Genomic DNA, 14,150 nt, shown 5'->3' with positions numbered 1-14,150 from the left:
AACATGCACTGCTTCGATTTCCGCATCTCGCGGGCTTTGTTTTGCTATGGCGGTAGGCTTCGAATCCAATACCGTCCTAGTTGTCTTTCTTTAAACTTTATTTCGATGTTTATATAAAGAAACAAATCATTTCTGGTGCAACGTTACGGGTAACTACCGCATGTTTTAACATAGTTTGTTGTTATTATTGCAACTTTTCCCGAGCTTGTCATTGTTGTCTATAAATAGTTACAGCTAAACTATGTGTTTCACAAACACTGGGAGTTTGCATTCACTAAATAAACAGTTTAAGAGCATTTGTACTACAGACTGCAGTTTACTCGTTATATGACATTGCATCATATATTTATTTAACCAGGGATCCACCCTTGTGTTATCTTCATGGGACATGCCTAAACGTTTGCTGTTGCCAGAGCAACAAAACACTCCATTTAAACTGCCACATGATCATTTGCACTGGTGTGATGAGCTGAACTAAACCATAGATAATTCCAGGTAAACTAACTCTATAAATGCTTTGAAAGTTTTGACTGGGCGGTTGACCGCTTAACCTGTCACTAATAATCTGTGTTTCTAATCCTGGATTAGGCAGCCCCGGTTGTTGAGCCCTCCTACGTGATGTCATCTCCAGGTGGGCTGCAGTACTCGCAGTCAGACTTCCTCGCCCGCTGGATGCCAAGTAGCTCCCGTGCTGGGGTGATCCTAAACCCCTCCCCGGTCCTAGCTGAATCTCTCCGGCACAGCGTGGCGTGGAGGTCCCCACCACCACGGGGCCCCAACGACATGATGGGCCCCAACGACTCCTTCGCCTCGGACTTCGCCCCGCTGCCTGTCTCTCCCAGCAGCAGCTGCTGTGAGAGTGTGGATGCTGTGGTACCGGTGGCAGAACAGGTCGCACCGGCCCAATCGGAAAGAACTGTGTTTAAAAGCATGCATCCTATGCCACCGCAACATTCATTTGGAGAGGTGCTGCTGGCAAACCAATCGGAGGAGCTGCCCCTGAGGATGAAGCTGGAACAGGTAAGGACAGGTGTTCTTACACGTTTTCAACAGTCTGCTTTATTTTGTTCTTACTACGTAAAATACTATCTTTTGTACTACTGTAACTGTACTACTTAAAGTAATTTGCACTTGAAAAGAGTGTTTTTATTTTACATTGTCTAAATGTAGGTTAGGTTCTACAAATATACTGTTGACATGTAAAAAAAAAACACTGCTTAAGGAGATTATGGGCTACAGGAAGAGTATTTGCGTTCTAGGAATTGTCCATCGTGTGAGAACACTGGGATCAAGACACCCACGTACAGTTTTACTGACAGCTTGTGTCGGATTCATTCGAATTCTATGCATGGAGGACACATCAGGGGTGTCATATTAATACTTGTTTATCTTCTGATCCAAGTCCAGTATAAAAATGGATTTTGGTGTGATTGATCGTCTGATGATTTCCCAATTATATTGGCAAAACATATCCATGTCAATTGAATTTCCCTCGTTGTGGGATCTATAAAGATCTGTTTGTCTTTCTGTCTGATCTCTATATGCTTTGAGATTTATCTATCCATCTTGACTCAAATAAAATCTGTATGCTACAGAAATTGCCTACTTGTAAAGCTTATTTCTGGACATATTATTTAACATCGTATGATTTTGTAATTTTGTGGGAAGTCAGTGAATGTCATGTGATCCCACCCTGTGTGTATGTGTGTGCACTGCAGTTGCGTCAGTGGCAGCAACACATGCAGGAACAGCTCAAAGCCCATCAACTTGAGGAGCTTCTCCGCCTGCAGGAAGAACAGCAAAGGCTGCTGGGAATCAATGGGTCACAGCGCTGTGGAACTGGTAAATGGCATCACATAAATGTTATCAGGGCTGCAACTATTGATTTATTTGTATTTCCCCTGCATATTCATGAATCAACATGAAAATATGATTTTAAAAAAATCTTCAATTAAATTGATTAACAAATTAATCCGTATTTTGTACTTTGTTGTATGAAAAAATGAAAGAATTAGCTGATCTACAAACTCACAACATGTTGCATCATGAGCCATTGTGAGATTGTTGATCTGCCATTTTTGCTATTGTATTCAAAAATAAATTAAATAAATTAAATATTATAAATTAAATACATTATTTCGATTAATGTTATCCATAAATAAATGTTAATGTTATCCATATTCAATGTCAATGTGTGTTGATCTGATGATCTTCCACATTACACAGATATTTCAGAGCTGTCGGGAGCAGAAGGGGAAGAGAGCACCGTTCAAGCTGGCTCTCCCTGCGGAGAAGCCCTGTTCAGCTCCACAGAAGAAGACCAAGAACAGAGCTTTAATGCTAGTAGTCATGACGAGGACTATGACTCAACGTTAGTATCCCATAATGGCATGTCTATGACTGAAGACCACCGCAGAGATCAAGAGAAACACTCACATGACAGGTAAATGTAAATTATTGAATAGAAAGATACTTTATTCATCCTGAAGGAAATTACTGTGCATGTCTTTGTGATTCATGTTTATCTGGATTTGTGTGGGGTTTATTTTGTTTACAAAGATCTGTATTTTTGTTCATGTGTTTTTGTTCATGTGTTTCTGTATGTTCTGCACACTTTGCTTGCGTGTTTCCTGAGTGTTTGTTCCTGTGTCTAGATGGGTGCTTGTGTGTGCGCGTGTGTGCGTGCAAGCCATGCGTAATATACCCGTATATTTGCATATGGACCTTCATGTGTGTATGTGTCCCTCTCCAGGCCCATCAAGCCAGGCATTGGAGGTCAGTCCCAGACGTTTGAGGAGCTGTTAGAGGAACAGCTGAGGTTGGAAGAACAGAGGCAGCAGCAACAGGTTACTCATAATCGGAAAATGTTTTGTGTGTGAATATGAGCGATAATTTGTCTGTGTGTACAGAGGAAAACTTTTCAGACCACATGAGAATTGTTACAAAGATGTTTGTTTCTTTTTTCACTGTGAACTCGTACTGTTTTCAGTGAGTCATTTAGCTAATAATGGTATGTGTGCTTCCCATAACCCAATTGTGAAATACTGTAATCCTAATGTCCTAATGTTTTTTTTGTGCTCTTTCACATTCATTTGTTTATTTAAAAGGATCACCATAACATTGTTTGTATATCTCTGTAAATAAATTATCATTAATTCCTAAAAGGAATTGGCAAATTAACAGATTTATTTTTATTTTCTTCCTTTTCTATTATTAATTCTAAAACATTTCTTTCCCTGTGAATCCCCACAGAGCCAAAACGTAGCAGAGGCTGCAAGATTTCCTCCTAAGAGAGCCTTTCTGAGGCGAGGCGAGGGCCTTTCCAGATTCACTAAAAACAACCACAAAGGTTCCTTACCCAACAACAACAGGGAGATGATGACTGAGCCCAATCCGCAACTCCGGGACAGAGTAATCACTCGTAGAAAGTCAGAGCCTGCAATGACCCAGAAAGCCACCAGCACTGGCAGTACCAACAGCGGAGCCCAACGATTTCCTGTCCAGCGCAAAACTGCTGTACTCAACAAGGAAAACCGTCCCAGAGGTCCCTGCTCGCCGCCTCAAGAGGTCAGAACCAACAGCAAACCGGTGGCGCCAAGGACCACCAAGGTTCTGGGCAGCCACCAGAGACAAAACGCAGTGGGAACAGGTCATTCAGCTCTGGCCCCAAGGAAACCCGGGACTCAAGACAGGTACCCTCCAAACGCCGTCACCAAAGAAGTGGTGGGTGTCGCAGTGACAGCTGGGGGCAGCAGCAAATGCCAAAATGGTGTCGGCACCAGAGAGGACACACACGGTTCCAGACAGAGGCAAACAGAGTCGGAAGAGGTCCAAGGAGAAGATGGGGGAGTGCCCGAATATTCCTTTGAGTTGGCGTTACAAGAGAAGCTGCAGCGTTGGGATTCTGCCCGGCAGATGGAGAGCATGGAACTGGGAGAGTTTGAGCTGCTGGAGGAGGCTGCTGAGGAGCTCTCCTTCTCCTCCAACTCCTCTTTCGTCATGAAGGTGACTCTTCTTTTCACCTGCTAAATTAGGAATAATTTTGCTTTATGAGAGTGTGAGAGAGTACAGTATGTAGCTGGAGCATAATGCAAGCTGGATTTGAACACAGCCACCAGGGAAACCCTGTTTATTGGTATTATTGATGACCGTAACCATTTTATTGGGTTCTTTCCAGAGTAGTTCTTGTTTACACGATATCTGTCAGACAGATTGGACCCTGATTAGAATACATTAGGAAACTAACTGCAATCTGTGTTCCCTGGTACATAGTGGACTGGTTTTGACCATTTTCTCATATTGTTTCTTATTTGTGTTTTCTGACCCCAAGACTGATACTGGCTGATCGTTACAGACTCTCCTTTGCTCTCTTCTACTCTTAGGTTCTTCAGATGGACCACAAACACAGGCAGCTCCTAGCCGCCAAGGGGCTCCACCAGCGTCGCCTCTCGTCCACACCTATCAAATCCCCCAGGCCTTCCCCTCCTAAGGCACTGCTAAGGTGTAATAGTCTTGGTAGCACTGGTAACAGTGGTGGAGGTGGTACCTCTAAGAGCAACACCTCAGACTCACAGGCAGTACTGGCTCCCAAGTTGAGGGATTTGCAGAAGAATAAAATGGACACAGATGATGGTGATGAAGAGGATGACGGGACCGACGGCAAGCACGGAACAGGAACCGACGCCTCTTTCTGCAATGGCTCCGAGTTCGGGGACCAGGAAGTAGCAGTTCAACTAGCCCCACCACCTACATTTCCCAGCAACCAAATCTGTTTCCAGGCGCCCCTGGCCAACCCGCCATACGACAAGCGGTCGTACCAGGACCAAGACAGCAGCGGGCGCCTCGCAGAGTTTTCAGACGCGACGGAAGGCGAGTATGGAGAGACTGACAGCATCGTCAGCAACCCTGACGACTCCACGCTGATAGAGGACAAAGACGACCAGCGGGACAGGTTGGTGTTCGATGACGATGACACATGGCATGATGTTGAGGAGTCCGTCAGCAGCCTGTCCAACGACAGTCGAGGACCCAGCCCTGTTTCCAAGCCGACGGCCAATGGGACCTCTCCTCCGGAGAGGGCTCTGAAGAGGAAGGTGGCGATGAACAAAGAGGCAGGGCTAGATAAGGGTGTGGTTGTCAGCTCTGATCTTCAGGAGCTGGATTCTGTTCCTCCTCCCACCTCCCAGCTCATGACGAGGTTGTTCCCCTCGCTGAAGCCCAAACCCCAGACTGCACCCCCCAACCCTCAACCTGCAGCTGCTACTGAGGTCGGAAGGGCTGAAGACGCACCGGGTGAGACAAACAGGGTTAAGCAAAAACCTACTGCATACACTTTACCTCCACCACGTGCACCCTAGCGTCTCTATTCTGGGCATGTCATAATAGGTGAATGTTCTGCAAAAAAGAATCCCATCTACAAGCTCACATCGCATTGCGAGAATTTTCGACGCAATGTGAGCTTGTAGATCAGCTATTTTCGGCAGTCAGTGGTTACCAGTACTTTTCAAAAAGAGCAAAACATTTGCATACAGTTACTCCTTACAGATTGTGTGCAGCATACATACCCAGAGTGGAAAATACTTATATTTACACCATTAATTAGTTAACGCTGTACTTGACAAGGACGGCAAATCTTCCCCAATTCCGTGTTTACACGCCTGAGGTCTGGGTGCACATTTGCGAACATTTTCAAAAACAACCACTGTAGTGAAGAATTTCACAAAATAATGGTGTAAGTATTTAGGCCTTTTCTACTTGGTGTATGCTGCATGAGTTGTATCAAGTACTTTTATGATAAATCTTTCCTTTTTTGACATATCCTTTTCACCTGATTCACTGTAATCAGTGTAATTTATTGATCTAGCCACTAGTAGTTTATGTCATGTGGTGTGGTCTATTCATTTTCAAATGTGTGTGCGTGCATGCCTGTGTCCAGGCAAGCAGGTTCAGTCCAGACTGAGGGAAAGGCTGGTGGAGCTGGAGTTAGAGATTGAGCGGTTTAAGAAGGAGAATGCTGCCCTCACCAGACTCAGACAGGAAAATGAGAAGCAACAAGAAAACCTCAGGTACAAACTCTTTTTTTCCCCCCAAACTGTACACCGCAATCTGTTACTGTTCAGAGTTATAACCAAAAAGGAATGTCCTGTACACAGATGACATCATGTCCTTTTCACACATTGTATACCACAATCTGTAACAATGGGGGTTTCCATCAATTTTTTTATATATTATCCATTTTGATTATTGTGTGATCCATATGGTTACACTTCTTATGCATCTTATTTTCACATCATTTTTATTGAAGAAGTCAGTTTTACAGGAGGATAAACAATGACAGAACTCTTCAAATTTTCTGTGAAAAAACAAACAAACAAATGCACAACACAAACACAAACCCCCCCTCCCAACCCTCACAAGAAAGTAAATTACATGGTATTAAAAAGTACAGAAAAGAGGGCAAAAGGTGGAAAAAGGAGAGAAAAAAAAAGACAAAAGCAAAACCTGAGAAAAAGAAAAAGAAAATAAAACTCAGCCAAAAGAGTATCCGAGTAGATGACATGACAGCATGTATTATACAAACAAGGCACAGAGAAAGCTCAACCCACACCGTTCTCAAACACTTGAGGGGTCACCTCGAGCACGGGCTCCGTCGCAGGAGACCGACCACCTATCCAACAGGGGTTGCCATATTTTCAGAAAGACCTGTTCTTTTTTGATGATTGCATACCGAATTCTCTCCATATGTAGAACATTGCCCAAGTCTCTAAGCCACTGCTGGAACAGAGGACTAGATTCAGATTTCCATTGTTGCAAAATTAAACGTTTGTACACTTCTTATGCATCTTCTTATGTTTTCCAAAACTATTCTCACAGGTTGGGGTTGGGCATAAACATAATCAGTTGTCACACCGCCTTTAGTTCACAGCCAGTTTCAGTTTGTCCATAGTTGTGCTGCCATCAGAATGAGCTGTACTGTCATGTTTGGTCACAGATCCTTGAAAATGGAAGTGATGTATATACAATATTGAGGAGGATCCTGATACGCTATGCTCTATCCTCCTCTGAAAATAGTTAAATGTTCTGGTGACTATAGTATGTGAATTATACATGTTGGTTACTTTTCACGAATGTTTTTTTCTTTTTTGTTTGCTTGACCACAAAAGTATGTTATTTACTGCAAGTTAGCATGTTGTTTAGACAGATGCTAGATTTGATGTTTACCTGAAATCCTAGTCTCTATGAAGCACTGTACTTGTGTGACCATTTACCCTATTGTTGACTAGGGTTCATGCCATTTACTCTGTTCTCACACTTGTAAGTCACTCTGGATAAGAGTGCCTGCTAAAGGAGCCAAGTCTGATATTGTGCATACTGTGTGGTTTGTGTGTGTGTGCTCCCTGTGCAGGAAGGAACATGCAGAGTTTGAACAGAGGAAGGCGGAGGAGATGTCCAAGTTTGAGGAGTACAAGAAGGAGGAGAGCAGGAGGCTGCAGAAGGAGCGCCGGGTGTTTGAGAGACACGCCACCACAGTGAGGGCCATGCCAGACAAGAAGGAGAGAGAGGAGATCCAGGTGAGGCAGAAACACACTCACACCCATACATTTGAACCACATTAACCATGGGGTCCCTATATTAGGCAAAACAATATTGTAAACATTTTCAGAAATGGCTAAAATAGCCGATCTTGTAGGCTGGCTATTTTAACTATTGTCATACGACGAAGTATATAGGGTCTAAGTGATTAACATTCCAATGCTTTAGCATAGGTCTGCATACTCCACATCACTGATTGAGAACAACCCCCCCAGGCCTTAAAACAGCAGCTGAGCTCCGTGCAGGACGAGTTGAGGAGACAGGAGAGCCGCTGGTCCTCGACACAGAGCCGCCTGCGGCAGCAGATAGATTCCCTCAGCTCTGAGAACATGGCCCTCAGAGAGGAGGTACTGAACTCAACTGAACTTTTTTCACAGTTGTCTCACTGTATTTCAGTGGGGGGTGGGGGGGGGTGGCACGTGCCGCAGCAGAAAATCCTAGACGGCTAATAGGGGGAGTGAACTGCCCACTTTTATTTTGCTTTTGTTTCTGAACCTTTATTTTGTAATTTCCCCTTATCACGAAGGTCAGTACACTGGAGAAACTCCGCCTCAGTGCCTGGAAGAAGAGCCAATCTGATGGAGAGAGGGACAAAGACAAGAGGGAAAGCCCCAGAATGTTTGAGAACAGCAGTGTGCCTGCTGCAACTAAAGGGGTTAAATTTGCAGTAAGTGTGCTTGCTAAGTTGTACCTAACTTGTGTGTCCAACCAAATTGTCTTCCATCACAAGACGTGAAATAAGTTCTCAACCCACATACTCAAATCAACACTCATTTGCCATGCACAGACCTTTTTAGGAACTATAGTTACAAATTCAGATCTTAACTACTCTGAGTTGTCACTAATCTCGCCTTTCCTTCTCTGTGTGTCCAGAGCCCACTTGACACAAGAGGCAGAGGCCCTCCACAGAGCAGTTCCACAGCGGCCACTCGAGGGAGCCTAAGAGAGCCCAGTTTAGCTGCTACAGGTTCTGATCTTTAATTATGATGAAAATGTTGTATTCATATAGCACAGGAGCACAGCTTTTACGAGGTACATTTATAGAAGTCACTGAACGTCCTGAAATATGTTCCTTTTGAAATATTGTTGGCCTCTTTGCACCGATCCTTAAGTTTGTCAGTATGACGTGTCTTTGCGTCCAGTAATGGTGTTGAAGTGCTGTTCCTCTGGTTTAGCTCACTATGTTGTGATTCCTAACAGGTATGAAGAGCAGCCTGAGGAAGTCTTCAGCCCCTGCATGTCTTTCCTCAGACCTTGGTCGGATCATGGAGGAGAGGCCTGCATCCACGACTAGAACCCAGGACAAAACACAGAGCCAGGAACCCATAAACAACACATCCCCTGTAAGAACCACACACACAAAAAAAAGAACCACACTCACAGCCTGAATCACAGTTTAACATAATCACGTGAGCAGGGCACTGGGCACCACCTTGGATTCAAATCTCGCCCTGCGTCATTCTATTTCACAGAGACGAGTCTGTGTGCAAAGTGAAGAACAACCAACTGTGTCCAGCGAACCAGAGTCTGACCAGGAACTTATCACACAAAAGGTAAAGGTGAGGATACACATCCATCAGTGGGACAGAGTTTTAACACTTAAACCATATATACTTTGTTAACAGGTGTCCCCCAGGGATCTATACTACGTAAGCTACCTTTTCCCTCAACATTAAATCACTTTGTCAAAAGTAGCTGATCTACAAGCTCAGAAATAAACGTGTAAATCCGCTATTTTGTTAATTGTTTCCAAATGTTTGCTCCAGAATAGGGACACTAGGGTTCATGCGGTTAAGATGCTTGTCTCTAGAAACGACACATACCTTCCCTGCCGTTGTGGGCTCAAATCTCACAGTATTCCTCTCAACTAATGTCTTTCTCAAAGAAAAGAACCTGTTCGAATTGAGCCTGTGTTTTTTTCTTCAGATTGAGACGGTCCTTCCATGTGGTGGACGGCTCCTCGTCTTCACAAACGGCACCAGGAAGGAAGTGTCAGCCGATGGACAGACTGCAAAGGTCACTTTCTTCAATGGGGACACCAAGCAGGTTATGGCTGACCAGAGAGTGGTGAGCAGAATGTTTTTAAAGGATGCACCGTTGTGGTCATAATATAATTAAGTTAATTAGTTTGGTTAACTGTTGCAACACTAACTCTGCTCCTCGGTCAGATCTACTACTTTGCTGAGGCTCAGACGACCCACACCACCTATCCAGATGGCATGGAGATCCTGCAATTCTCCAACAACCAGACTGGTGAGCGTCAAAGAAGACTGGTCATCGACGCCCTCTTTCTCACATAGTTTTTGCTTGAACTGTGTTCAAAATAAAAACTCACAGCCAGCCACCAGTCGCATTGTTCAATACCCAGTTCGCCATTTCAGTAACGAAATCGTTCACAGATGGTGACAGCATCATAAAGATGCTCCGGTTGACAAATCACTATTTTCCTTCCAGAGAAACATTTCCCAGACGGTCATAAGGAGATCACCTTCCCAGACCACACTGTAAAGACCCTGTACCCTGACGGCAGGGTGGAGAGTGTTCTGACAGATGGAACCATCATACAAGTCAACCCGTAAGTCAGGAGAACACTGGAACACGGCTTTTAACTCATTAAAACCAGGAAGGCATCTGTGTCATTTTAGATTTTAACCACTTTAACCGTTATTTTTTACTTTGGCTTTTCAAAAATAGCAAATATACAAGCTCATAGCGCGTCACTTTGTGCCGCGCTATGAGCTTGTAGATCTGCTATTTTTTATACATTTTGAAAATGTGTGCAACTCTTTGAATATATACATTTTTTCTCAAATCTCAAATCTTTGCTTCTGGGGGTCCCTGGAACATCATATTTTGAGATGGGGGTCCACCGCCAAATGCATATAATGTTGGGGGTCATTGACATGAAAAAAATGCTGAAAACCACTGATATAGCAACATGGGTTTTTCAGAAAACTGTTAGGATTTAGTAGACATTTGTAGAAGCGGCCTCATGTCATTAAAACCGGGAAAGCATCTGTGTCATTTTAGATTTTAGCTATATACTCGCTATATACTACAACTCTTAGGAACAGTGGTTTAGACCAGTGGTTCTCAAAAATAGCAGATATACAGCTCAAAAATACTTTGGCTAAAAAAGCTAAAAAAATCATTTAGGGGGTCCTTGGCTCAAAAAAGGTTGAACTACTGATTTAGAAGGCATTGGTAAAATCAGCCTCAGGTCTTCAAGGGTTAATGGGTTAAATGACTTTGCATTAACAGTAGAATACAACTTGGCAGGGTCAGATGTACTGACTTGACTTTCGAGGTCAGTAAACAGGGTTACTTTTGAAACTCCCACACCCACCGTCAGGTCACGCAACAAGCTGTACATGCAAAATATACGTTTTGTTAAAGTAGCTTATTTCAGATTTATGCAGCATATCGGTGGCAGTGTATTGTAGTTAAATGTACTTGTGAAACAAAATCACTTAATAGATTGTGATACAATTTGTTATGACATTAGATGTGCTCAGTGTAGTTTTGGTGAATAATTACTGTACAATGTGTATTAGGATATACCGTACAATATCCCAGATGATATCTAGTCTTATATCATGATATGGATATATAATAGTATTGATATATTTCCCATCCTCTGAATACCCTTCCTGTCCAGTGACGGCACCAAGGAGATCCAGTTCAACACTGGGGAGACGGAGGTCCACACAGCCCAGTACAAGAGGAGAGTGTACCCAGACGGCACGGTGAAGACGGTCTACACAGACGGCAGACAAGAGACGCGTTATCCCAACAGACGAGTCCGAATCAAAGACAAAGATGGTAATGTTGTCCTGGACCAGATCGCCACAGACAGCGATTCTCAACCGTTTTAATTTCAAGGACCCCAGTTGGATATGCATTAGGCCATAGAATTATGTTTTCATTTCTTTTTTTTAACTTAAGACATTGCACTTCAGGCAGTACTACTTGTCAACCAGTGTCCTACCTGACACCAGTCTAAATGGAAGAGTAGAGAGACCACTTCCAACCACTGTAGATGAAGTTGTTGTATAACATCCTCTACCATACAGATTGGTTACAATTATTTATTTATTCATTAAAACACAAGTTCCAGAATGGAGCTTTACCTCAGAGGAGTGTACAAATGGAACCGTCTGGTCCATTTGATGAAGATCCGTCCTTGGATCCCACATGGAGAACCAGTGGCCTAGGATCCGTTCAGGAGAACTGGAATATGAAGTATGTGAGGAAACATCTGAACTGATAAACAAAACGTTCTTCCAGTCATTTTATAGCATATCGCTTACAGCCATGGCATAATCTTTCTACTTGGTACTTTTTTATTTTTTTTATTTGGTGAAGCAGGAAATTCAAATCCACTGCAAAATTGTATTGGTTATTTAGAAATGTATGACATTTTTTCATACCAGGATGAAAATCACGTGTCATGTCATGACCTTGTTCAGGTTCCCATTCCAGAGACAGTCACAGTACAATGTTGCTAGGAAACAAATCCTCGTACTGTGTGGCAGCACAGAGAAAACGGACCTCCAGGATAATCTTGGGCTATTTCAGGTTGTGTGTGTGTGTGTGTGTGTGTGTGTGTGTGTGGTATGTGTGAGGGGGGGGGGGCTTGAGTATGCATTGTGTTTAGTGATTTTATCTGTATAAATGTTTAATACATATTTATTTTCTTAGCTGATTGTACATTTTGTTTGTAAAAATAAATTTTACATTTCCTTTGCTTTTGAGAGGAGAGTCATCTTTATTATGTCACTAATAGTTTAAAAGTCTGTTAAAAAAAAAAGGCGCTAAAGTCCCTGCCCACCACCACTGAGGTTGTGGGTTCGAAAACTAACTTGCAGCGCCAGCGAGGGAGTATTTTCACACCATTGAAAGTTGTTGTATTTCAGCAGTTACCACATCCGTCTCTTCCTTGGACAACCGACAGGCCAGGACCATTAACAATGTCTGGATAATGGTGCATGCAGCTATACACAGACAGTAATCATCTCCAGGAAAATATCGCCGTTGTAAGTGTGGTCATGCAGCCCCACCTAGCGGCGAATTGCTGAATAGCACCCTTCAGACAGCATTGCAGCCAAAAACGGGTCTCAGGGGTCTTCAACAGGGGGTCCTCAGAGTTACTACAGGGGGGCCACCAAATCTTTGATAGAATGATTTTGTTACATTAACCACTTGAACCCTATAGCATCCCGATTCTAAGAAGAGCTTTATAGCAAAAAATAGCACATCTACAAGCTCACACCGTGTGAGCTTGTAGACCACGTTTTCTAAGTATTGAGGGTTAAGTCGTTAGATGTCTGAAAATACACATGAATAACATACACTGATGGCAGTGCTGTCAAACAACTCTATGAAGCTGTCTACTAAACCTATGAAAAATCTTTAATCTGCAAGCGTTTCTTTTTTCCCCCTGACTAGCAAATCATCCAAACATTCACTTCAATACCAACCCAAAGTGTCACCCTGGAGGACAGCAGAATATCTAAGCCAAATAAAGGAATGAACATACAGTATGCCACTATGAACTCCACCTTGCAATATGGAGACCTGAGCATAAATTAAGTGGAAGCCTCTTTCTGAAAATACTCTTTTACAATTAATTTCAGTTTGGTACCTTTTTAGCCTATTCAAAGAAATATTATAGCCAATATACTGTAGTACAATAAACAAATGTGTGAAAATTGAACATTAATTTAGCCCAAGGTGGTGTGGGCTATCACATTGATGATCAACAGAATTTGATCAAGTTCTCCTGCATTGGGGCATTGGTGGCTCGCCTGGACCGGTAGTACACGTATCATAATGCTCGGCCTTGCACAGGCAGCCTGGGCTCAGGTCCGGCCTGATTGTCCTTGCATCATGTCCTACTCCTTTCCCATATCGTCTCCTTGTTTCCTGTCTCGCTCTCACTGTAGCTACCTGAATAAGTAAAACAATGAAAATCTGAATAAGGCACAAATGGCAAAAATAAATCTTATAAAAAAATGTTCTCCTGCATTGAACATGTATGGCACTCAATTCTTTGTGCAGCCCATGGGGTGTGGGTGATCACAATCATGTTCTTTCCTTGGCAGAAGCCGATCAAGTGGTTCTGCATTAAATAAGGGTGGCATCAAAAGAACACACAAAAGAAAAAAACATCTGTAAGCTACATTTGCATTTTATGTTTTTATCTTTTTAAATTTGCAGTTATGTAACTAGGCTGAAAGATGGCTATCTATCATACAAACTTATTGGATATAATATGAAAATACTGTATGTCTAGTAGCTTTATAACCAGCTTTTGTGCAGTTTTGGTACTGCCCTTGGCCTCAAGGTGGGGCAAATGACTAATTTGTATGTACATAAAGAGATGCCACTTTAAATGTCAGTGATAAAGATTTTTGATATGGTGCATTAAAAAGTGAGTTGCGAGCCTTCCTTTCCTAAATTAATTGTTTAACAGTTTGGTTTAGCACCAAGATAAGGGGATGTGAGTTTAATTGATCTTCTTGAATGGTGTTTGTCAAAGATCTGCCATGACAGTT

The 14,150-nt window shown here is 42.8% G+C and overlaps 1 protein-coding gene across 4 annotated transcripts; it reads left to right on the top strand.

Annotated features, from left to right (window-relative positions):
* The first annotated feature begins 26 nt into the window (after positions 1 to 26).
* On the top strand, positions 27 to 12,201 carry cpap (centrosome assembly and centriole elongation protein). Of its 4 annotated transcripts, none has more exons than XM_084085431.1 (19): positions 27 to 149; positions 359 to 495; positions 593 to 1,020; positions 1,719 to 1,842; positions 2,227 to 2,443; positions 2,753 to 2,846; positions 3,253 to 4,005; positions 4,383 to 5,292; positions 5,936 to 6,065; positions 7,406 to 7,571; positions 7,809 to 7,940; positions 8,120 to 8,260; positions 8,467 to 8,560; positions 8,794 to 8,936; positions 9,066 to 9,146; positions 9,520 to 9,660; positions 9,762 to 9,846; positions 10,048 to 10,168; positions 11,252 to 12,201. In XM_084085431.1, exons 3-19 carry the CDS (start codon positions 619 to 621, stop codon positions 11,466 to 11,468), a joined length of 3,951 nt encoding a protein of 1,316 aa, XP_083941557.1. In that variant the 5' UTR covers positions 27 to 149; positions 359 to 495; positions 593 to 618; the 3' UTR covers positions 11,469 to 12,201. The 4 variants fall into 4 exon arrangements, with proteins under 4 accessions (XP_083941557.1, XP_083941556.1, XP_083941559.1 ...); XM_084085430.1 differs by having other exon boundaries at positions 589 to 1,020; XM_084085433.1 differs by lacking the exon at positions 359 to 495 and having other exon boundaries at positions 59 to 149; positions 589 to 1,020.
* Positions 12,202 to 14,150: the final 1,949 nt, after the last annotated feature.

This window comes from Gymnoscopelus microlampas, assembly GCF_963454915.1.
Source record: "Gymnoscopelus microlampas genome assembly, chromosome: 17".
Classification (NCBI taxonomy): domain Eukaryota; kingdom Metazoa; phylum Chordata; class Actinopteri; order Myctophiformes; family Myctophidae; genus Gymnoscopelus; species Gymnoscopelus microlampas.
This window is presented reverse-complemented; position numbering and strand designations above follow the sequence as displayed.